The sequence below is a fragment of the Cryptotermes secundus genome, unplaced genomic scaffold (assembly GCF_002891405.2).
Source record: "Cryptotermes secundus unplaced genomic scaffold, Csec_1.0 scaffold2456, whole genome shotgun sequence".
Taxonomy (NCBI): Eukaryota; Metazoa; Arthropoda; class Insecta; order Blattodea; family Kalotermitidae; genus Cryptotermes; species Cryptotermes secundus.
The window spans coordinates 10,206-37,119 of record NW_019736441.1 but is presented as its reverse complement, the minus strand read 5'-3'; the positions used below and the strand labels follow the sequence as shown (position 1 = coordinate 37,119).

At 38.4% G+C, this 26,914-nt stretch overlaps 1 protein-coding gene across 1 annotated transcript; it reads left to right on the top strand.

Annotated features, from left to right (window-relative positions):
- The first annotated feature begins 12,550 nt into the window (after positions 1 to 12,550).
- LOC111869985 (trehalase) lies at positions 12,551 to 26,752 on the top strand. The gene is made up of 5 exons (XM_023861889.2): positions 12,551 to 12,833; positions 16,328 to 17,110; positions 20,189 to 20,322; positions 24,125 to 24,672; positions 26,025 to 26,752. Exons 1-5 carry the CDS (start codon positions 12,763 to 12,765, stop codon positions 26,277 to 26,279), a joined length of 1,791 nt encoding a protein of 596 aa, XP_023717657.1. The 5' UTR covers positions 12,551 to 12,762; the 3' UTR covers positions 26,280 to 26,752.
- Positions 26,753 to 26,914: the final 162 nt, after the last annotated feature.

Genomic DNA, 26,914 nt, shown 5'->3' with positions numbered 1-26,914 from the left:
CAGCTAAAATTTTGACAGGGGATTTTGTTGTGTGTACTCTTGCAGTGAAAAAAAATATCATGGCAGGTTTTGACATGTCGGATCGGACCATTCCCTTGTCAGGTGCCATGATATACATGCCAGGTTTCATAAAGACTGTCTCAGCCATTGAAAAGTTAACAAGGAAGATATACAGAGACAGCATGGAGATCATAGAAGCCTACTTTCATTCTTTGGAAAACAGATTAATAAGGGATTTGAGTGAACCAACAGGAGATACAGGTAAGTCAGAGAACAAAGAAAAGAACAGTGACACTTTTAAAGCAGTTGGAGGTGGCATATCCTTCCAACAAGTTCAGTATCAGACTGGTGTTAATCCCAGAAGACAGCCATCTTCATCATCAACCCTAGAAGTGCTAGCTTTGATTCCCACAATTTCAGCTTTTCATTTAAGGCTGTCAAAGCTGCTCTTCTTTCATTTCTGCAACATCTTCATTGGAGAAATTAGGCTGATGGGCTGTTCCAGCTTCTGTAAATTCCACATTCTGTATGGTCTACCAAGATTGGTAAATAAAACTTCCTTGTAACTTCTAGTGAAGGGAAAAATTCCCACCCTATGGTTTCTGACTGAGTAGTTCAGGTGTATTGCTAACAGATGTCACATGCCATCAGATATAGCAATTTTTAAAAAGTCTTAATTTTTTACCTTGTCACCACAGGCACCTGTATAAGGTGTATGTTTTTGACACTTGGCACTTGTAGGGTAAAATGAGGAGATTGATACAATGTACAAAATCTAAATCTCATTAAGATTTGTTGACCTTATTTGAAACATCTTTGCAAAATAGTGAATATGTAGCAGAATACAAAGAAAATAGTTTATGGCTACTATGCAATGTGGGGTCTAAGGTGATAAGCTTTGCAACTTTAGATATGTATCTGTAATGTTAACATGCAAAGAATTCTTTCTGAAGATACAGAAAACCAAACTGGAGAATGTCTCACAATAAGAAAGTCAGGTAAATACTTACCCATTCCCTTTAAGTAAAGAAACAGAGGCATACAAAGTATAATTCATTTTATTGCATTTGCTTTGTAAAATGATAAATTTTATGACCCTGGTACAATAGGGAATGAGTTTATAATGGGATTATTGCAGAGAACTAGACATGTATGTAGTACAGATCATTTTATTGTGTTTGTTTTTTTTCTCTCTCTAAAAGAATGACATCATGTTCCACACACAATGAGAAGGAAATGATAATGCTTCATGGTTCTTCCCCAAGGAAATGAAGTTTACAGACATCACAGAATGATAACAGATTAAAATTTTATTCATGAGGCTGTTAGGTGTGATTAAAAGTCATGGAATTCTTGCTGCCCTGTAGATCAGAATCCTTGTCTTCCTGCATGCAATCTAGGAACACAAAGATTAACATATAAAGCTATAATTTTGCCTGTTAAGGGTTTTTGAGAACAGGATACTGAGGAAAATATTTGGACCCAAGAGGGAGGGAGTAAAAAGAGGATGGAGTAATTTGCATAATGGTTTAATGATTTGTATTTCTTGACAGAACAGATATTTCGGGGACAATGGAATTGATGAGGCATATATGGGAGAAAAGTGAAGTGTTCACAAAATTTTGGTAGGGGACTCTGGAACTAAGAGAAAACTTTAAACACCTAGGCGTATTTATTTATTTATTTCATCTCTCTAGATCATTGTTACATGATATAGGACAAGTTAAGTTAAAAAGGGTCTTAAAGAAATTGAATGGGAGGATGTGGACTGGATAATTTGGCTCAAGATAGGAATGAGTGACAGGCTCTTGTGAACACAGTGCTGAACCATTGGGTTATCATAAAGTGACTGGAATTCTTTGTCTAGCTGAGCAACTATTAACTTCTCAAGAAGGACTCTGTTCTGCTGAGTTGAAGTTGTTTTATGTGTATGCTGGTTGGAAACTCATGTTTAGAGTCTGCTGGGCATTTGATCAGTTTTATGTTGCACATAGTTACAAATAGATACACTTGGAAAATTGTGTATGTTGCTTTCAGCTTTCTTTGTAATACAAAGGGTCCTGCAATTGTGATTATATGAATTGAGCTGTCTGCAGTTACTTGGATTATTCCGAGAATTTACAAGAATAAAAGCAGAATAATTTTCTCCTAAGTCTGTACTTGACCACCACCCCACTGTTGAAAGCCTGAATGATCCTGTATCACCTACTGAAGTTGTATAGCTTTGAATGAAACCATTAAACTATGACTAAGTAGAAATGGATGTTCATATATGTCATAAGGATAGCAAACCTCTCTGCTGCTTTCTGCCAATTTACAACAAACATTATTTGGTAGTAATATGTTCCAAACAACTGTCCATATTGCTCCAGTACAACTTCAGTAGGACACAAAAAGCTATCTGGTCCTCCATATTTTTACATATTTCTTTAGTTTTTAACTTGGAAGTGGTTGTTTTGGGAACAACACAACCAGTATATATTATATTCGTGAGACAGTTTCTTAAACCAAATATTATGTATTTCATGGAGATAATAATATGAGTTACTGGAAATAAAGTGTTGTGTTTCTTTAGCTGCATTGCAGTGGGGACCTATACATTTCCTTATTTGGGGTGAAAAGACAAAGCAATAGGAAGAAGGTATATAAATAGGCATAACATTCATCAAGTGTAAACAGTTTAATGGGTGTAATTAAATTTTTTGCCTTTACAAATTTTAGTCACTATTGGCTGTTGTCAGAAGGCATAGATAACACTATAAAGGAACTACTTAATATGGTGTCTGAACATAAGTTGTCAGCATAATATCATGAGAAGACTTAACAGTAGCCATAGATATTGTAGCATGTAGACCCTTTAGTAGGCAATGACCATGAGATAAGCAAATATACAAGAGTTGTGGCTGAGTAACAGTTTCACAAGCAAACATGTTCCCATGGAAACGATTGAACTAAAACTATGAGGAGCGGTGTTTTCTACACGGTCCATGCCAAGATGTTATAAGCGGAAAAGGTTGGGAGCTGCAGTTAGTCAGTCAGTGAAGAGATGAGAGAAGTTTGGTGTGAGATGGCTGCCAGCCTGAGAGTTAGACAGTTGGAGCAATGAGTCAGTTGTGGGATATTCACCAGCTGGTAAGGACTTAAGCAGAGGAAATTGTTAGGATCCTTTATCACAAAATGACTAGTGAAGACACAGAACACTTTTTGTGTGCCGCAGTAAACTAGTAAGGCTGTTATGGTTACTTGTAGTTATGGTTTGTATATGTAAGTGGTCAATAAATCCAATCACTAATCTAAACTCCATATTTATAGTGACACTCGAAATCGTGACTGTATCAAGAATAATTGTTAATACAGTTAAAGTAAGTTGTGTATGTCATAGGTTATTGGTTGAACTCAGTTAAAATAAGTTAAAAAGTTATGTTGAGTAAGTAGAAGAATGTAATAATGGCCTTTGTTTCTTTAGTTGATTGCACTGAATCTTATCGACTGTTGTCTTGTAGGTTGTATGCCTGTCTGAGTGATGTTGATATTTAACATACTTTAACCAATTTTAACAAGGCAAATCTATAAAACTTAAAGTGAAAATACTTAATTTTGTACCATCTCAAACTTTTCTCCTGTTCACTCTGTCATATTTATTGCCATTAAGAGAAGGGATTAATCCATCTGTAACCCTTTCACAATTCAGTCCTTTATTTCAGAGTGTAAGTAGGTTTGTTCTGCTTACACATTTACATTTATGTTGAAGTTCTTACATGGTGCCACATCTAAAAATAATTTCAATTTTAGGAGTATACATCTAAAAATCAAGGGGAAGGGGCAGTTGTCAGGCTTTACCCCCCCCCCCCCCTTCCCCCTGCCATCAGTGACGCCCACAATTGTTATGCATTTTTGCTTTGCAAAATGGTTTTGTCATCTCCTTTTGTTGGTGAAGGACAGAGTATTATTCGGTAATAATAAGTTTGATTATTCCACATGAAAAATCTGATTGGCTGCCATCTTTTGACTATTCCTTTGTTGTGTAATATCACAACCATCATTCCCAGTTCTCATGTCACTTGACTTCCATATGCCTCACACAATATAAGTGACCTTGAATATGTGTTATTTGCACAGTGCCATTCTTAGAGTTATGTGCCAGTTCAAAGAGACTTTTATGTTTTTAAATGAATTCGTATTATTCTGCTTGAAAACATTGTTGAATAATTCATGAGTAACATTACGTTAGTAGCTTTCTGGACTTGTACATCATCTGATATTCTAAATCAAAACACAAAGGGTTCACTGACTTGGATCAGCTCTTTTTGCTAGACCCAACCGATTAGGTATCGCCAACTTGAAGATGGGACCAGATCGAGATGTAAAACACTGTTCTCTGATTCAGAACATCAGACAATGGATGAAGTCCAGAAAGCCAGCACTATTAAGAGATATGTATCATCAAAACCCTTCAGAATTTTTTAAATAAGGTAATTAAATCTGTAAAAAACATAAACCCAAATAATAGATTGCTGTCTTCTGAGATCTGACGCTGTGTACTCTGGTAGATTGTTGCCAACGTTTCTGAAGCATTTGGTGCCTCCATCTTCAGCCTAGAAGAATAGGCTGAGTGTGGAAATGGAAGTGGTGAAGATAGAGGGAAAAGAGGTCCTGGACTGGGCCTCTCAGTGGAACGGTAGGATTAAGCAAAATGATGTGAGGAATATCGCCTCTCTTAAGAGCAGAGTCAATGGGAGAAGGAATAAAGTACTAAAAGGACTTATTGAGGGAACAATGTATGCGGGAGTAATGAAGAAATAAGAGAACTGAAAGGATAAATTGAATACATGAGACATAGGAGAAAGGAAGAGGATGAAGGCCCTAACAGGGTCAATGTTAACAGATGGTCAAACATGACTTCCACATACATCGTTGTTTATTAATTTGTAAAGAACACCCAACAACCTTAATTTCCATAAAGAGCATTACCTGACCTGGGTACATCAATTGTTTTCTGTTGGATAAGAGCCGAATTTTTAATACTACTTAGATGAACTTGACTCCTTCATAGTGTTAAATCAAAATTTCTCTTTAATGCAACCCTCACAACGTTAATGTCAAAATTCCGACCATATGCAGTAAAATATCCACTCATAACAGAATCCATCTTCTAACTCGTTACAGTCTTCGTTTCCTATGCTTTATCCTGTTTCTAATCTATCTCTACCAGTAGAACTATCGGACACTGTCTAAGAACCTTCAAACCCTTAAAATGTAGTCTCTCACTACCGGCCACTACTCACCCCAATTTCTCTGTCATTTCAGACTGCGTAATGTAAATCGACAAACTCGTTCACCTAGGCTAGTGAGCATTGCTCAGGCCCTAGGTAACTTCTATGCTGGAAACTGACGTACCAGTCTTGGTGTGTACCGGTGTGTACCGTCAGATTCACAGAGTCAAGTGAATGGGATGAAGCTGATTCAGAGGGCACGGTCTGTCCTTCGAGAGTTCGATGGCGCGGAACATGTAGAACGGGACGAACATAAGAGCCGGATGAAGTGGGACAGTAAATCCCTGTGGCGCTGGGTTCTGTTGCAGTGGTGTGCGGAAACAGATTCTGCTTTCAGAACAACCGCTCTTAATATGTGTACTTTAAAGCAGTGTTTCTCAACCACCGGGCGCTCATCTTACAGAAAAAAATAATTTACTGGGCCGCGGTCTGACTAAGGTTGAGAACCACTGCTTTAAAGCACAGTGGTCACTGTATGTGTTACTTGCGTTAAAATTAAAGAGCTTTGATTTTTACACGTTCACTGTATTTAATGTGGGTTTCGTAAATATGCGCCGGAAGGATGGAAAGGGGGGAGGGGTGGGGGCAAGTCAGGCATCCGGCCCCCAATAAGAAGGAAGAAATATGCCAAATATTAACAATAAAAATGTAATTATTTTGAAAACATTTATTCTTCTAATCTGATTAATCTTACTTGTTCAGTAAAAATAGACTCATCTTAAGCGCAAGTTTGTATGCAAACTTTCTGGCTACCTTCCTCCTGGGGAAAATTCCTGGCCGCCCCTTTGGTTCCGTATTGTTCTCACAATAATAACTAATTATGTCCCTAAATGGTATTAACCGGTCGGCCCCTGCTATGGAGGCGAAAAATTTGTCTAAAATATCTTTGAAATTACGTCATCATCACATAGTTGAATACATCGTTATATCATCATTAGAAACTTACATAATTCTACTTTCAGCACACGATGGGTACCAAAACTGCCATATCCGAGTCCTTATTGAACACACAGGGCTTGTATGTATGTATGTATGTGCGTGTGTATTTATAAATGTATGTATGTATATTCGTATATTCTTCCTGTAAATTTGCTTATGCAAGGTATGATGCACCCTGAAAGATGCTTTAGACATAGTCACATGTATTAGTGACTAAAGACGGGGTTTGGATTGGTAATTGGATTTACCAACCACTTACAGGTCGTAACTAAAACCAATTATTACACTGTTGCTGATTTACACAATTTACAATCACTCCACACCAGTCTTCTCAGTCTTCACTATCCGTTTCCTGTCAACGGATTTATAACAAGGGAACAATAAAAGTCTCACTAAATTACACATACCCAATATCGATGTATTACAGCACATGTATCGTCACACCAAGTCTTCTGAGTCTTCTTCTGGCCACACCGCTGTTCCCTTGGAACTTCGGAACTCAAGTCAATTGCCATTCCCGTATTGTCTCATATCCTCTATGCACGGAACACTCACAAAAGTCAAAGTCACATTGCGACTGACGGTCAGTCAATCAGTAAATCTTGGTGTCGAGCCCCATCTGGGACTCATAACCAGATATTTATTACTGTTTGACAGTTACTGTCTTATTTTTGGGGGGCGCCCTCTCTGACGAGAGGACGGGTGTGTCTTTTGTATATGTCCCTGGCCCTTACCAGCGCAGTCTTTCTCGGGTCCGAGTTCCTTGGGACTCGTCACCATATTTTACTGTATCAGATTTGAGACTTCCCTTTTCGTCGCCTCCTACTACTCGCAGGGTCACGGTGGAGGTATTCGACCCCGCCTCCACACGCACAGAAAACGCAGCACTTGTATTGTTGCATGGTGCAGATCACACAGAAAACACGTATCACGTGTCAGACTACGAGTTCGTTGGTCCTTTACCGGCATTGGGTTTGGCGCGGACGACATAGAAAACACAGCCTCATCTATTGTTGCGTGTTGGACCGTGTTTACAGAGGTGTTGCCTGGCAAGTCGTTGATCAAATCCGTTACAACATGATAGTACTCGTATAGGATTTGAGGTTCTCACAGCGATGTATCTTCTTGGGTTATAACGCGATGTAGTGCGTTGAAAGTCAATCCAACTTGACTTTTGACGAGAAACACGGCGTCATATTCCAGAAAACAGATCTCTTCAGCAGTGGTCGTGGTTAGGGAAAAATCACAGTTTATTGTGAGAGTCATACTAAAGACATTAAATTATATGGCAAAGTGCAGAGTTCTGGATGTTCAGACAACTGATAACACTAAGATTTGCATTAAAGGGCTAAGACATTTAGCTGAATGGTGTGTACTGCAATGTACCCTTCGAAAATAAAAATCCCATTATGTGCGTAATGCATATGCAAATTGTAGAAAATAACTTTTCTGAGACACGTCCCATCCTGTGAAAGATATTTATATAACATGAATTGTTTGCGTCATTCTTTTGTCTAAGTTGTTTTTGCATTTTAAATGTTATTTTCTTTTTGTAACCCGTTGAGCGTTTAAGTAGATTTTGTGCGTTTTTCTTGCGCAAAGAAAAATTCGGAAGTCGCGTCCGTCTTTTGGATATTATTGTTGTTATTCTTATTTTTCTTGGGAAGACGGTATTTTACAACTGTCTCTGTAGGGAGGCTTATGTAGCATCAAATGGCAGGAAGATATGTGTACATGAATTACTGTATGAATTGGAAAATATGGGAAATTGATTGAAGTATCTCGTGTCTATTATCGTTCACTGGTTCCTTTGTCTTCCTGTCAGCTATCTGAAAACGTAAAGATTAACGTACACAATAGTCTGAACAAGGTGTAGCGGTAAGGTTCTAAGCCTGTATTCAGTAGGCTCTCGTTTCGAATCACTTTCTCAGTCACTGCAGGTATATTCAGCGTTACTACCCCTATTAGGTCATGGCCGCTTCTTTCCAAGTCCCTTCAAAATCATCATTCATCAATTATTTTGTAATTAGACGCTATATAATCTAGATACTGAGGTCATCGTTCAACAAACCACAGAAGAGGTTAAAACTATATATTTGACTGTTGTTTTGTATGGATGTGAAGCTTTATCTCTCACAGTAAGGCAAGAACGTTGTTTGGGGGGTTGAAACAAGGGGCTGAAAGAATATTTGGAGCTAACAGAGCGAACGTAATAAGAGTCTGGAGAAGAATAAGGAGCTTTATAATTTGCACTCACCAAATATTATTAGGATTATCAAATCAGGGAAGATGAGAAGAGAGGAGTGTTAAAATGCCTGTGAGAGAAGAGAAATTCACTTAGGATTTTGATAGGAAGACATGGAGGAAATAAACCACATGGAAGGCTTGGCGTGGATGGGACAATAATTTTAAATTAAATTAAAAAAATAAAATTGGCAGGCAGGTGGATATAAATCACTCAGGACAGAGACCAGTGGAAGGATCTTGTGAACACGGTATTGAAATTTTGGTTCTATACCATGCTTGGATCTTTTTGTTACCTATACAACTAGTAGCTTCTCAGGAAGAATTCTACTCCGTTTATTTATTTGGTCTACTAGTCTTTCGTTACGCCCTTAGTTACAGGGTCGCCGACTTCGATATTTCGCATTTAGGCACCCAGTGCTTGTACGGGTGTTTTTTTTTTCTGAAAAGATACCGCATACGTTGTTTTATTTAAATACACGGTCATTATAAATTATACAAATTCAAGGAATACGCAATTTAATGTATTGGAACCAATTTTAAGGGCCATATTTTTGGAGTTGGAATATTCATATTCTTCAGTCACAGATTTGTGATGGATGAATTATTGAATATAAAATATGAAAAAATCTGTTCAACCGCTGAGGGGCCAACGAAGCCATATCAATATACTATTATATATATATAGATATCCATACGTAAGTATACACGTAAAGCCTAGTGCATACCTAAACCTATTCTTTCGTATTTGATCGGGTAGGATGCTCTAAACGTGTAAATCCTTCAAAATTTCTGTATCGATTTTTTTCACCATCAGACTACTTTCTCGTATAAATTATACAAACTATCAGATAAAGTTAACGGACAGAAATATACCACGTATTAATACTTGGAATTACAATTATTTAAACATAATATTCTATCTTGAATACTTTAGGGCAGCCCTGTCCAACGCGGCGCCTGTGGTATATTTTTCTGGCGCCCTCCGTAACCACATATAATTGAGCCGATTTTTAATATTAATTCAAATTGTAAGACGAGAGACATTTTTGAACGTCTGAGTACCGTTAAGTATTTTCGAAAAATATTATTATTATTATTGTTTATTATTATTATTATTATTATTATTATTATTATTATTATTAGTAGTAGTAGTAGTAGTAGTAGTAGTAGTAGTAGTGGCGCCCGCACCTCCATAGGCATCAGTGAATTGTGCCCAAGTACATAAGAACGTTGGACAGCACTGTTCTAGGGTGATTAGTAAAAACAGACTTCAGCATCTTAAACGTAAGTCTGTTGGCAAATTTCTGGTTTCCCAACACTGAAAACTGGCTCCCTCACCCTTGGTTGAAATCCTAGCGGCCCTAATTGTTAATTAGAAAGTTAGTTTTGCTTAGGTATTAGCGGCTGTGCTGACGGAAAGATAATTAATGTCGCGAATAGATTTACTGTGAACGAAATGATCGGATATTGCACATCGTGTTGTGCCCCTAAATAAAACAGCTTGAAGGTGAATTCGTGATCAATGAACACGTGTAGTCTCACAGGTGTGAGGTATTTCAGAACGTTATCACTGTCGCCTCGACTCACCAGGGCAATATTCTGTTAAGCACCATTTTAATTTTGCGAACGTTAGCCATATTGTCAGTCTAAAACATCTTTGAAAGTACGTCATACCTTCAGTAAGCAACCTTACGGAAGAAAATTTCCCTGTGTTCAGCGCCATCTCCGGTGTAGTGATTTCGATTCCTATCATATGATGAATGTGGACTCTGATGACGTAACGATCTACGTTACTAGTCGTTAATGACGCACAGTCAAGGTTGTTTTAGACACTATTTAAGATGGTCACTGCACGGTTAATTTGCCGAATTAAAATATATTTTCTTGTCAGAAGCCCTGAAGCAAAGAGCCACTGGTAACCCTACACGGAGATAAAGAAACTTTCTAATATCTGAGATATGAGGTTCTCACGGCAGTGACTACGAATGGGATGTAACTCCGTATAGACTGGTAGAAATTTGCCGATGTTTTGGAAGAATGTATCTCTTCCGTTTTTAGGGTTAAGCAGTAAGCCGTTTAAGCAAGCTGTGCATGTTACTAAGATGCATCTCAGTTTCACTTTAACTTTCTGCAGCTTCCTCGTCTTGTCCTTCGAGCCTGAAGATTGAGGCCGTAAGTTCCCCCTAAACGTCAGTACACTTCTACTGCTATGACGCCACATCTAAGCAGACAGTAAAGTAAAGTAAAAAAAAGTAAAGCTATCACTGTACCAGGCCGTGAAGGTCCATAGGGTTGTGAGACGTTGAGGGTCCCGCATTATCTAGACAATCGGCTCAAAGATGGCGGTAAGGTTGTAAGCCATACGCGTCGGCCGCGCTTTACTCCCCAGGAAAAATATTTAATTAATTCCTGGTACTTATTTCTGTTAGTGGCTGAATCGACCCCAGGGCCATAGTGTGGTTGGAAGGATTAAGTCAATTGAAAAAAATGCAATGACCTCATCGGGACTTGAACCCGCGACCTTCCAGCTTGTAGCACAGCTCCTGAACAAACTACGCTACCGCGTGCCCCCTCTCAGCAGACAGTACTCCTCAAATTTTACAATGTGTGTAATGTTTGAGTGAGTGGAGATAATGCTACATTAATTCGTTATCCTTGACTCTAGATGGAGGTGACTGGTATTCTTTAGTCCCCGGTCGCTTTGCTCACAGGGAAAGGGCCCCGACACGCACTGGATAAAAGGCTGGGTGGGCCACCGAGCCGGCCTGTGCGTTGTGAGGGAGATAAAAATGTCTTGCTTCTGTCGGGAATTGAACACAGTTTTCCGGGTAGCCCAGTCCGTAAATGAATCACCATACTGAATCAGGCAACCGGGTGTTAAACTAACACGTTGCTAGGAAGTTAATATTAACATAGTTTGTAGGAAGTAAGTAGAATATGAATTTTTTTACTGGAATAAATTGGATCCAGGCAAGGTCCAGTGATGGATTTCTGTGGATCGCTGTCGTCCCGTTCGAAGTTAAGTAATCCTGAAGTCGACCATGTTTTTTGGTTTCCATACTGTTTGAGACTCCATTAACAACCTGTTTTATATATGCTTATAATTTAAAGCCGTGTTGTAATACAGCACTTCATTAAAAGAATAAAACACTATTTCTATGTAGTCAAGGAATTGTTTTGTATTTCTTTAATTGCGGTTTATGTTGAAAGAATAAATGAAGCATTTATTTTTGTGTAGTTTCTCGTATTATTATCTAGAATGAAAGATCTCGGTAGCACAAACAATTACGCCCAGAATTTGAGTCAATATACAGTATGTTTATGTACAAGTAGACCCGTAAATTCGGGCTGGCAAATTTACTTAATTATTAAGGAAATAGCCGGTCACGGTAGCCGAGCGGTCTAAGGCATACACTGTCTTCGCTCGTTCGGAAGCCGGGATCGTGGGTTCGAATCCCACTCAGGGCATGGATGTTTGTGTGCGTTTTTCTGTGTTTGTCTACAGGTAGAGGCCTTGCGACGAACTGATCACCCGCCCAAGGAGTCCTACCGAATGTGTAAGATCTAGAAAAACCGAAGTGAACGGAGTTCATGGAGGTAGGCCTAGGCCCACTGGGGCTGTAGTGCCAAGGCAAAACAAAAAATTAAGGAAATGCGTCGGTAAACTTCGGCTGTGGTTAAGAAGACTCCTGTTGATTGCTGATTCTGGAAGTTCTGAAATGTACACCTAGCTTCCTTTCTGTTTAGTTATTACGAAACCCGTTAAGGCTTGCGGAACAAATATATCGAACATTAAATGTTGTGTTCCATTCTTATCTACAATTTCCATTAAATATTTTTTAACGATTCTCAGGTTGTCTTGTGCGGGACGGACAAACTGAACAATTTCAACAGGTTTATTTCAGGGCTGTGAACGTCCCTAAAAACTAACTCTTATATACCGATGATAATACAAAAATAGGATTGATTTTTCTCTTCACCGTCTTACATCTGTTCGCGCCGTCAATGTCGCCAGATGCACAGCTCCCCCCTCCCTTTACATTGCTCTACCGCGAATTTTTCAGCAGAAACGACACCTGTTAGCAGTTTGAGTGAAGCCGGTTACATCAGTTCTGCGAAATGCAGTGCTGAAGGTGGCAATGAGGAAAACGTGCCCTTGTTTCAGTAGCACGATCTTCCCCGTCATTGTCCACGCAGTAAACTGCTAATTACTAGGCGGACCGCATAGTGAACATATACGCTTTTACTTCGAAATTTAGTTTTCAGTGGCGGTTTGTTAGTGTGTTACATTTGTGCGTCTAGTATGAGCGTAGTGTGTCTGGTGTGCAGCCTGCTACTGGTGTGTGTAAATTCTCTACCTCCGCCATGTGAAAGGTGAGCTGAGGTTCTGCTGATTGGTGGGTTCAAAGCCGACCTGATTTCACGGGATGTTCACGGATGTCAGCTAACTAACTTCATGGAGTTATATGATGTTATATTTTAGCGTCCTGTTGCACTGATTTTCATCCATGATATGTACCTATGTATTGGCCGTCTTGTAGTGCACTCAATTTCACCTGTTACTTCACGACATGTTTCGGCAACATAGTTTAGCTTTATTTACGCTAAGCTATTGCATTGCTTGCCTTTATATGTCTTTGTAAAAAAATTTAAAACGTATTTAAAAAGTACATATTCGTCAACTATAATAAATTTTTATACACTAAAACTTGTTAAGATTATTCATCTTATGTGTCTTAATAGTTGATGAATATATACTTTTTAAATACGTTTTAAATATTTTTACAAAGACATATGAAGGCAAGCAATGCAATAGCTTAGCGTAAATAAAGCACCTGATGATGGCACTATGTTGCCGAAACATGTCGTGAAGTAACAGGTGAAATTGAGCGCACTACAAGACGGCCACTACATACATATCATGGAGTTACGAGTATATGAATTCAAAGAAATATTCCACGTATTTTCAGACCCTTGTAATGTTGCATATAATCCTTGTTAAACATTTAAACTGATCCCTCAGTCGGGGCAAAAGGTTTCAGCCTTCAAGTTGTCACTTACTTGGAGTAAGAATGACAATGGTGCTGCTAACCTCCCTTTAGTTCCATTCCACCAGTTGTTTCACGCAGTCCATCCGGCAAAGTGATTGTTTTATTTCGGTTTATTTTACGAGGATCTCAGTAGTTAGATAATAAATGCAGCGTCGAAAATTAGGGTGGCAGATGAATGGTGAAATGGAAACGATTTAGAAAGAAGCGTCCGCGAGATAGTGGGGGCACTAAGTAAAACTACGCAAAACCTCATAGAAAACTACACTGAAGACTGTGTTTGTGTACATAAATCAAGAGTTAAAAATAAATGTAATATTTTTAATTAACCCGGCGATGGTAAGGTGGGAAAATGTAACAAAAATAGTAAGGTGTGGTCCTACAGACTCCAGACATTCCGTTGACTATACCAACCCCACCTTTGGTTTGGTTATAAAACAGAATGATTTCTGGATTAGATGTTCTCTCATCTACATTATCACTATAAATGTAATATGAAAATCATAATATTTTTTGGCACAAATGAAACTATGGTGATATTTGGTTGAAAACCACAAATGGTAGTCATCGGGCTTCTTCACTTGGTATTGATGAAATCAGGTGACAGTTCTCTTTTATTATTCTTGATTGTTCCCACCATTATTATTATTATTATTATTATTATTATTATTATTATTATTATTATTATTATTATTATTGTTATTGTTATTGGATGGGGTGGGTTTCCCCATGCACCGACCAGTGGTCTATTGTACGTCCCCCTGTGATATTCTACCAGTCTCTATACCCTACCGATACTGGTGCGTGACATCAGTCCCGACTCAGCCAGCAAGTTCGGCCTCTACTGGCTCAGCGGTATCTAGATGCTTCCCCCATCTACCAGAGTCGTTAGAGACTATTGTTGGGCGGGAAATGTCCTTTATAATTTGGTTCAGAGGCCCCCGATGCTTCCCCCATTCTTTTACGTGCCGTAAAGCTACGACACGGGACCCACGGCTTAAAGTCCCTCCCGGAGGACTTGTTCCCTGAATTTTTCCGCCCTTAAAAATTCCACGACCTCTGCCGGGTTTGAACCCGCGTCATGAGGTGGGAACGTTACCCCTATACTACGGAGGCCGCTTTGTTCCCACCATAGTTAGCTTATGATCTTCTAGCAAGAATTTAGCCAATGGATAACTTGTGAACCAATTATCTAAAGTCACATTGCAACCTGATCCAGATATAGGTACAATCATCCTTCTAACAACTTCAGAAGGTGTGTTTGAAACTCTGTATGGGCTTTCAGATTGTGCACCAACGTAAACTTCCAATTTAGAAGTATAAGAGGACTTGACACCAAAAATAGCAAATACTTTCAGGCCATACTTTGCCGGTTTGATTTGAATGTACTTCTGGAAACTGCATCATCCACGAAAGGCTTCTAACCTTTTATCAATCGTAACGTTTTCTCCTAAAGAATGTATAGACTCACATACCTCGTTGAACTTATTAAAATTTTCTCTAAATGGAGCCAATTTGTCGTAATATCTTCGTTCAGTTCTAGTACTTCGGTCGTCAAATCGTAGACATCTAAGAAGAAAACGGAAACCAACAAATTACATTATGCTTCTAAATAATTCAACACCGGTACAGTCCGTGGCCCATAGATCATCCAGATTCTGGAGACTAGACTTATAGAAACCAGCTAAATATAAAAGTCCAAACACAGACTTTATTTCACTCATATCAGTCTTTTGAACACTATTATTGTTTGGCGTAATTTACTTGCTTTATTTCTATTTCGTCATCCGTATTCTTCAAAATTAGGCCTATCATGTCATAAGGAAAAAAAAAAATCTCCCAGTAATCTAAAATTGATTTTGCATTTTTTTGCGTTGCTAGCTAGCTATGTTATGTGCTCGAGTTCTTATTCAATATCCTAACTTGTTTTTACTCCATCTTGTTTGCCTATCCTTCGCCAAGTAAAAGGCTCCCTCTCTAGATTCTTCCTGTGATGGTTTTTCCTCACAGTCTTGTTCTGTATTAAACTCTTGGTTACTGACTAATTCTAAATCAATTTCAATATCATTATCTCCGCTAAATGACTTCTCGACTGTCAAAGCGTCACCTATAAGTTGACGTAACCTCTGTTCTTCCTGCTCGTAACTCATCTGGTAAAATAAGATATTATTCTCAGAATCCCCCCTAAATATTTACGAAAACGTATTTTCTTATAGTTGGTATGTAGAAATTTAGAAGACACAGCAGTAACGATAATATTCTAGTAGAATATACATGAAAACAGCTTAAGTTTCGGAAGTAAATATAGTCACACTTTTGGTAAGGTGGGGTCTGGTGGACCCCAGCACAATTTACACGTCTGTACACTAAAATTCCTTGCACGCAACAGCCTTTCGTCTATGGCGTCGAGTGGCGGGTTACGTGAGGGGAAGCTACACTAAGGCACGACTCACTGCCGCACGTTCTTAAAAAGTTATAGTCAATTTAAAATCGTCGTGGTCTGTGACACCCTATCTTACTAACGCCGGGTTAATATGAAGTACATTTCCTTTTCTACTAATTTTTTTAAACCAGNCGTGGTAATGTGGAGTACTTTTTCTTTTCTACTAATGTTTTTAAAGCGGGGGGGGGGGGGGGAATAGGTGAACAGATGACTGAGTACTTATATCTGCCGGCGCCCATGAACATGTACTCTTGATAATGAACGTAGGATAGAAACATAATAAGCTGAATAAAATTACAGATTCATAAATGTTGTGCATGGACGATTATAAAATCGACCATTTAAGATTTATTATATTTGTTTTATTCTTGTTCTAGCAACATCTACTGTCACGGAGAGCTGCTGCATGCGGTACAGATGTCAAATGTGTTTCCCGATTCCAAGACTTTTGTAGACATGAAAATGAAATATCCTAAGAACGAGATATGGCAACGATTTCTAAAACTGATGAACACAACTTACAATAATCCAAACAGGCAAGATATTTTCAGATTTGTGAATGAAGCGTTTGATCCACCAGGCAGTGAATTTGAAGAATGGGATCCTCCAGACTGGACTCCTCATCCCAAGTTTTTAGAAAAGATCAAAGACTCTGTTCTGCAGAAGTGGGCAACACATCTACATCACTTCTGGAAAGAACTCGGTAGAAAGATGAAAGATGAGGTGTATAACAATACAGAGTTTTACTCTATCATCTACGTTCAACATCCTGTGATTGTGCCCGGGGGCCGTTTTCGAGAGTTCTACTACTGGGACTCATACTGGATAGTTAGGGGTCTCCTGCTATCAGAAATGCATAACACTGTCAAAGGCATGCTGGAAAATTTCCTCGGCATGGTCAATAAATATGGTTTCATTCCAAATGGAGGACGTATCTATTACATGAGGCGATCTCAACCGCCTCTGCTGATACCAATGGTGAAAAGCTACATAGACGCAACAAAAGATGTGGAATTCCTGAGAGAGAACATTGACACCATGGAAGAGGAGTTTCAATACTGGATGAGAAACCATTCAGTTATGGTTCCAAAGGATGGGAAAGAGTACAAACTGGCTCATTATTGGGCTCCATCATCCGGGCCCCGTCCGGAATCATATAGGTAAATTTTGTCTAAAACATGGGTGGTAAGGTAAGAAATGTTCTCTGTGCTTAACTAATTAAGTACTAAGGCATGAAGACAGGGCCGCGCCATAGCCCAAGCGATTAGTCGCTGGCTTCCCACCGCGGCGGCCCGGGTTGGATCCCGGGTTGGATCCCGGGTCTGGTCAAGTGGGATTTGTGGTAGAAAAAGTGGCGCTGGGGCAGGTTTTCTCCGAGTACTTCGGTTTCCCCTGCCAATCTTCATTCCACCAATTGCTCCACAATCACCCTCACCTATCATCTTGGGCTGGTACAATAGGCCAGAAGTGGCCGCAGTACAAGGGACTTAGTCCCACCCCACTAGCAATAAAGAAAAAGGCGTGAAGACTGATAGAGGAGTGGTTGCATAGATCCAAGTATTCTTGACCTCGGCATTAGTTTGAGATGAGTGGTCATCTTAACTCCCTGACCGCTTTACCCCCAGGGTAAGGCCCTATGTAACCAGTCTGTGGGCCCCAGAACTGACCTGGACGACGTAGAGAGGAGAAAATTCCTACCCTCACTGGGACTCGAACTCCAACCCCTCGGCCATCCAGCTCGTAGCCAGCCGCTATGGGCAAACTTTATGGTCGAAGGCCCTTAGGTGGTGTTTGAAACTGTTCTGCTGTTTGGGAATAAGATCAGCGTAATTATTATGAAGTATTCCTTTAAGTTGAAACATGTAATTTGCATAATGAATGTCATTATTTACCACAACACTGCGACAGATGGTACTGATTGTGGTTGCTTACTGTGACTTTAATTTTCATTTTAAAGTGCATTGATATAAGTTAAAAATAATATCACAGGCACATTTACGCAATAGCTCCGTGGACCAGATATGAAGCTCTCATGGGTTGTAGTTTGATCATCCCTGGTCTAAAACATCAGTGAGATTACGTCGTATCTCTGTAAGCACCTTGCGAAAGAGAAGCCCTGTGTGTGTTCTACGACATTTCTGGAACGACAATTTTGGTTCACATTGTGTGTTGAGAATAGAGTAGACTAACTTTGCAATGATTATTAACAGCCTGCATCATTATCCTGTGATGATAAACTTAGAAAATATTTCAGACACAGTGTTCTTTTTAAAGCGCAGGAATATGGCAAGGGATAATGACCAGAGTAACGAAAACGGTATGGTTTGAAATTACCGCCTCGAACCACTGAAGATGCTAGAAATGGTATGGGTCTTTAAACTGGTTACAAAATCTAGATTCTAAATGAGATAATATTTAATAAGAAGTGCATTTGTTCCTTGTTTCTTACGTGTCAACTACATGACAAAAACAGTTACCCTCATTCTTCATTAAGCACCACTCCTTGAAGACATATGGGGAACAGAGGTTGAGCTACATGCATTCTTAACCACGGCACTAGATGGAGGTGAGTGGTTAGTTTCATGCCCTTGCTGCCTTACCCCAGAGAAGCAGCAACAGAAACCAATTGTATAGGAAGCTGGAGGGTCCCCAGAGCCCGTCTGGGCGCTATGGTTATTCTGTGCCAGTAATCGAATCCCAATTTCTATGTCTGACAACCAGTAGCGTAGTCACTACAGAGATTGGGCTATGTGAAATGAAGAAACGTATAGTATTGACCCTTTGAAATTCAAAGTTTATTTAAAAACTCAGTTTCTGCTTCATAGAAAAAAAAGGATGTGTCTCCAGTTCAAAGTCTAATCTTTCTTGAGGGTAAAGCAATGGGGTGTGAAGATGAACATTCACCTCCATCCCATGCAAAGGTTAAGATGCGTGGAGCAATATCTTCACTTCCCCATACATCTTCATGGCAAGTTGCTTAATTAAACTCGTGGACAACTTTACCTTTATCCTTGTACCTTGCAATTTTCTGTGGGCATGGCAAAAGGCAGCCCACTGATGAGTGTGGGAAGGATTTGTAGCAAAGAAGCCATGGCTTTCATGAGGCTACTTTCTGGCATTTGGCCTGAACGACCGTAATATATATAAAATACTTTCCAGAGTAGATGGTTCTTCAGTTCAGACTCCCACTTGTTAAGCAGTGAAGCTAACAAATGCAGTATGTTTCTCAAATGGTAAACTTGGCCTCATACAGGTAATGCTGTTAGAATGAAAGCCCATAAGATGTGGTTTATATTCTATATGCCAGGCAAGCTTAGGATTAACTTAATAGCTTTTCATATTTACATATGATAATCTCGTTGTTAGGCTGTACCATAACTCAGATGAATGGATGCTGACTTCTCACTGTGGGGCCTCAGGTTCAATGCTGGTTGATTTGATGTGAGATTTGTGATTGAAAAGTATCACTTGAGCAAGGTTTTCTCAGAGTTTCTCCAGCTTTAATATGTTAATTATCATTCCACTATTTCTCCCTACTCATCCATCACTGCTCATTAAGGTATTTTATTTTCAGATACACAAACATGTCACTGTATTTGCTTTTGGTATAGTTTTAGAAGGATCAAATGAAAAAGAATGAGATGGGTAGGGCATGTAGCATGCATGGGAGAGAGAAGAAGTGTACACAAGGTTTTGGTGGGAAAGCCTGAAGTAAAGAGAACAATATGAATAGCTAGGTGTAGATGGGAGGGTAATATTAAAATGGATCATCAAGAAATTAGTTGTAGGGTTGTGAACGGGATTCATGTGGCTTCGGATAAGGACTAGTGGCAGGTTCCTGTGAACACAGTAATGAACCTTCAGGTTCCATAAAATTCTGGATATTTCTTGAGTAAATGAACAAGTATTGGCTTCTCAAGAAGGATTCAGGTTCGTGGAGTTAGTTCTAATATAACTTAGACAGCATTGCAAAGTATCCTGACAATCAAAGAATAAATCTCAAGTTTTTAACAGATGTTTTCAGAATGCTGTCTCTCAGTCATTGCATACAGCTCCATGTCTACTGACTCCATAGGTCAGATTCCTTCTTAAGGACTTAGTAGTTACTCAACTAAACAAGACTGCATTTTATGGAACCCATTGATTCTTTGCCACATCCACGAGAGCCCATCACTAGATCCTGTTCTGAACAGTCACTGCTAATAATGCAGACATTGAATACAAATGAATGTCAACAGGGAGGATTATGAAAATGCCCAAGTGTTCAAAACAGAAGCTGAGAGACAAAATCACTACATTCAACTGAAGACTGCTGCAGAATCAGGCTGGGATTTCTCTTCACGCTGGTACATAAAGGATTCTACTGACAAAGGTAAGCTTCAGTTTATTAATAATCAAGTCACATCTTTCCACCAGAAATGTAAACACAGCACCAAAGAAACAGTTTTACTATTTTGGCTCCAAAATGTTGGGTTAGGGAATTTTCCATTTTTAAGGTGTATGTTAAGACTGACAGATTTATGCAAGTCTTTAGTAATTTTCCTTCGAATGCATTGAAATGGGATGGAGATGGCCATGCTAAATAAGCAGTTCCTACAGATCAAGAATGGTGGTTATGGATCAGAGCTTCCCATTGTGCAATGGCACTTTCAGCATTGTGGATTCTTGGCTTAAGAATCAGTGACGAGTGCTTTGCTATTGTGTAGATCAAGGAAGAACAAGATATCCCTACAGCATACACACGATTTCATGAACATAACACAAACTATCAGTTTTTAGAATTTTAGTGAACATTTAATAAGTAATTTAAATATCACTATTTTACCTTGATTATTAGCAAATTATATTTATTACAATGCAATAATTATATATGATGTTCTGACATGGCAGCTGGAAGCTAGAATGGCAGGATAAAAAGAGGAAGCTTCTGATAGGAAATGCAACAAATCAAAATGCAACAACAGAAGAACCATGGAAGCGATATTTTCTATGCATTCCAAGACCAAAGCTATATAGCAAAGATGCAAAAGGACCCAAAACCAAGGTTGACTGTGCTAATGAGGACTAGCAGCAATTTACCCCAACCAACCTGACCAATCAACAGGGTGGTGGTGGTGGTGGTAGTGTGAGTGCGTGTGTCTGCACGCCTGCAGGTGAATGCCCGCTTCAGTCACCTTTAGTAGAGTTGGAGTGACCAGTAACTGTCAGACCCATCCTTTTGTTGACAAAGAGGCCCCATTTTAGAACATGTAAAACACTTGAAGAAAACAAAAATACAGCCATGGGTCCTGATGGGATCAAAAACCAAGATTGACTATGCTGGCCTAAGCCAGCAGCAATTTACCCAACCTGCAGAGAGTCAAGTCACTCTTGAGTTTTGTTGATAGATGCCAGTAGCAAGAAATCAATAGTGAAGACATAGCAGACTGAGAAGACTTAGTTTTTGCAGTTGTAATTTGTAGAGTGTGTAGATTAGTGCAATAATTATTTGCAGTTACAAGTTAAAAGGTTTCAATAAATTCAGTTATCAATCCAAACCCTGTGTCTAATCACTGATACATTACAACTGGTGTCAGAAGTAGGACAATATAGTACACTTTACAACATAATTAACCTCAGAATAAGACTTATAGCTCAACTGTTGTAGAAGAAGGCAAAGTGGAACTTTCATAATATAATAAATATATTTATACTACACATTCAAAACTTATGTTTCCAGGTTTGACTTGGGAACCTAATAATTAATATATGCCCAAATTTCAAATGGCAAGGAATTAATTAAAATTTCTAGCTGAAATAACCACATATTTCATGTGATAGGAAATGGTATTTATACAAGGAAGTACTAATTCAAAATATCACAAGCAGTGGAGCAGAATATATGTTAGTACTCTGAAGAAGCTTATAAGAAACACAATTCAGTACATGGAAAAAGAGGAAGGTACACGGGACAGATTCAAGTCATGCTTGTTTTTATAGTCATGCAGCTCTGATGGCAAAATCTTCTTCAGTACATCAACAGAGAAAAATGCACTATTTTATAAATGTGTGTTTTGCTGTTTTATGTATATCATTAATCATGATTTTCACTTATTGTAGGTACAGATTTATTGTTGCAAAGTGAATTGCACTACAGATACCACATTGCACAGAATTAGAAATTGTTTTGCATACCTCAATGCTCATGATGTTCATTTATTTTAATGGATCTACTGTTATAATTTAATTACACTACAGATACAACATTGCATAGTGCCAGAAATGGTATCATGTACACCTTATTGGCCAAGATATTCATTTATTACATTTACGGTAGCATAGTTGGTTGAGGCACTATGCTACAAGCCAGAAGGTCGCGGGATCAAATCCCGATGAGGTCATTGAATTTTTTTATTTNCACTACAGATACCACATTGCACAGAATTAGAAATTGTTTTGCATACCTCAATGCTCATGATGTTCATTTATTTTAATGGATCTACTGTTATAATTTAATTACACTACAGATACAACATTGCATAGTGCCAGAAATGGTATCATGTACACCTTATTGGCCAAGATATTAATTTATTACATTTACGGTAGCGTAGTTGGTTGAGGCACTATGCTACAAGCCAGAAGGTTGCGGGATCGAATCCCGATGAGGTCATTTAATTTTTTTATTTACCTAATCCTTCCATCCACACTATGGCCCTGGGGTCAACTCAGCCTCTAACAGAAATGAGTACCAGGAACATTCTTGGAATATTCTTAGGGGTAAAGGACAGCCGGTGCATAGGGCTGACAACCTTACTGCCATCTATGTGCTGATTGTCTAGAAACTATGGGAACCTCAACATCTCACAACCCTATGGGCCCCCATGGCCTGTTCCAGGGATACCTTTACTTTACTTACTTTACAGTTCTATGTTTACAAATCCAAACACACTACAGCTATAGTAATGCATAGAATTAGAAACTGTTTTGAATTGAATTGAATTTATTTACATTCTATAAATCCTAAGCAGGTTAGTACCTTTGGATACAGAACAAGTCAAAATGTTACATACATAAGTACAGGCAATTTTAGCTTAAAAATTAATATAACTTAATTTTACATCATTCTCTATTTACATTGAAGTATTCATCTAAAGAGTAGAAGGAATGAGCATGTAGATAATTCTTTAACTCTGATTTAAACTTTTTAGTATCATTGCCCAAGTTTTTAATACTTTGTGGCAGATTGTTGAACACTTTTATGCCAGTAAAGTAGACTCCTTTTGGTATATTCTGATAAAGTTGATGAGGGTAGGTGGAAGTTGTATGTTGTGCATACTTCATTGGTGATGTTGTTCATTTGTTGCAGAGACAGATCTAATGTTAAAAACTAATCACACTACAAATATACTGATTTGATAATCAGTCCTTCTCAATTTCTCAACAGCTCTCTCCTGTTTTTTTTTATGTTTTCTAGTGTCTGGCTGAACCATCTGGTTCTGCGTTGTCTCATACATGTTGTTACTTCAAGTTGTAATTGTAAACCTCTTCTCAGTATCCTTCTTCTATCCATTTTCTGTACATTATTAAAGCATTGTAAATGTTCTATTCTGTTAGCAAATTTTAATTCAGCTTTGTCTATAAGAATTTAATTTCTGATTTTATTTCTTCCTGTATTACTCCCAAGGTTTTCCAAGCATGACATGTCCATTGCTCAAATTTTGCTCTTCTTTCTGTTTGTAAGTTTCCAAGATTCAAGATTAAGTATTAGTATAGTTTTGAACTATAAGATATAGATTAATATTTTACATTGTTTGGGGATCCCTGTGTTCAATAATATTGCTTTTGTAATTTAATAATATTTAGAATTAATTTCTGCTCTTTATCGATCTTTCCATGGATTTTGCCTTCTGATTTACCTCACATCCGAAATAATTAAACATATTCATCCACCTCATTAACCACTGTATAATACTGGTACTAAAACTGTGAACTATTTATTGTGTTAAATTTGTGGAATATGATATTTTAGTTGGTTCGTTTTTATGAACTCTATCTGTATTGCATGGTAGAATGAAGGAACTTACCTGAAATATTTATGTTAACTTTAGATGTTTATATAGGTTGTATCATGTGTCGATACATTGACTAAAAAGGATGAATAAAATTGAATTGAATTAAACTGAAATATGTTTCAGGCAACATAAGTGACACCATGACTCAGTATATCCTCCCTGTAGAACTCAATGCCATACTCTGCTGGAATGCTCAACTCTTATCAGAGTTCTATGATACCTTGGACATGCCCCACAAGATGGCTGAGTACAGACGCTTGGCAGAATCATGGCAGGAGGCAGTAGAGAATATCCTTTGGCATGGAGAAGTGGGTATATGGCTGGATTATGATCTACTAAATCAGATCAAGCGTAACTACTTCTATCCAACAAATTTGGCCCCCTTGTGGACTGGCTGCTTTAAGAGAAAGTTGTTGCAAGTTGGAAAAATTATGAAGTACCTAGAGCAGTCACAGATCATGATGTACCTCGGGGGCATTCCAACATCAGTAGAACATACTACTGAACAGTGGGACTATCCCAATGCTTGGCCTCCGCTCCAGTATATTGTGATCATGGCTCTGGAAGCTACAGAAGACGTTTGGGCTCAGAAGCTGGCTGTGGAATTTACAAGGAAATGGGTTCACTCCAATTTTAAGGCATTCAATGAATCACATGTGATGTATGAGAAGGTAATGTAATTTATTTTATTAGTCTGCTTTAGATCAGCTCATAACAAAGTTAATGTACCTAGTAGCTAAATTATTCATTAAATATTATTTTTGTATCATTTACACAGAAATTTTTATACATGTTACTATATTATTTGGTGAATAACTTTTCTAAAGGGTCCTGATGATGGTATGTCTTACTAAATATTTAGTAATTTTATGTTTCCGTGATTGTTAACTGCTAATGTTAATTCAGCTCATGGATGTGGGTGATGTTGCTGATATTTTGGAGGTATGTGCTGCCTCAATCTTCAGGATCAAATTATTCAGAATATGCGAGTTTCTGTGTATATATAGATATATATTGCAAAAGGAAGATGGGTGAGAAGAGCAGGGTCTGGTATCCAGTCTTGGTTAATGGAAACAGTGAACTGGAAAAGGTTTCAAGAGAGAGAGAGAGAGAAGCAGCCCATATAGGGACCACTGTATGCACCAAAACCACCAGGAAGTGATGTTCCAAAGCAGATACCCCTCCATTTGCTCACCAGGCATGACATTAGGGTCATCACTTGGTTACAATTTTTTCATGCACTCCATGGCCTTTGAAAGGGCTGATTATTTCCTTTCATGCACCTCTCACTGTCCACTGTATATTGGCCCAGATGAGGCACCAGCTCCAATGCTTCCCCTCCATGGCTCTCTCAAAACATTATATATATGCAGAAACCCACTCACCCTACGCAGACTTAACCCTGAAAATGGAAGCAGAATGTATCTAAAATGTCGGCAACACTCTCCAAATCAAAAGCTACATTTGTTACTACAAGCATCCTGGATTTTGTCCATCATTTGACATTCTGAAAACCACAATACAGCTTTCACAGTGCAATCTGGATCAATAAATGAGATTAGCTCCCCCCCCTCCCAAGCATAAGAGCAGATCTGGCATCCAGAATGTTGTGATGTGGTGTTCAGAATATCAGGCCTCAGAGAAAGTTCTGAAAGCTAGTAATATTAAGAATAATATATTTCAAGATAATTCTGACATTAACATTTTGTTAATTTTATGTGAACAATAATTATGTAAGCCATGTTTTTAAATTTAAGAATGCTATGAAGGATCAACTGCTCATTATGTTTTCTGCATTCAATGGGTATTAGAAAAATATGGGAGTATAATGAATCTATTTATAAATATTAAAGGACTTACTACTAGCTTCAGTTAATCATAATTTTTATATAGATCAAAATATGGTGAATGTTGTATTAGATGTGTCACAGTTGCAATTTGTTTCTATTAAAATGGCGATAGAACAACAAACTGACAAACACTACCCTTAAATATCACTTAAATATCAGTTTGAATATTTCAGTATGATGCAACACTCCCTGGTGGACATGGCACCGGTGGTGAATATGTGAACCAGATTGGGTTTGGCTGGACAAATGGTGTGATATTGGAGCTACTGGACAAGTACAGCCAAATTTTAACAGTGAAAGATAGCTTCTTCAAGACTGAACAGGGGCAGCCACATTTTCCACAGCATGACAAGTCTGGATCATCTTCATTTGTAGCACATGTAATAATACTGACCCATTTCTGCTGCTGGGTACTTCTTGTGTCATGATTACACATGTCTTTTGTAAGGTCTATTTAAAAGTTGATTGTCCTATTGCTATTTCCAGATGACATCCATTGATCTCTCTTTATACTGCTGTATGTGCACAAGGGGTACATGCAATTTCAGTTCATTCTTTTCATGCCATCTCTTCTACATTGCAATATGTTATAACAGATTGACAGCAAATCAATTCTGCTTAAACAGTATGCTTACACACACAGGGACAACCAAGAGCATACTCTGTGATGTAAATATGCATGGAATGTTACAATCATTACACAAATCCCTGATGAAGGAAACAGAGACATTCTCAGAAACATGAGATGTTCCTAACCTCATACTGACACCACTGACTTCCCAAGAAGATTTGCATATAATAACCACGAAAGCTTCAAGTCATGTAAAGTATATGATATAAATTCCGTCCTAAGTGTAACAATTTATTGTAGGTCTTTCATTTTGCCTTCTTCTACACTACATGTTCCGGCCGCAAACGGCCATCATCAGGTATATACACTCACGTAGCTGTTACACTGCACCCAGTTTAAAATTTAAAAACAGACAGGTCTTCCCAATTGGCTAACAGGATCTACTTCACTGATATTTGTCTGATTTGTACATCATCTTTGTCACCCACACAC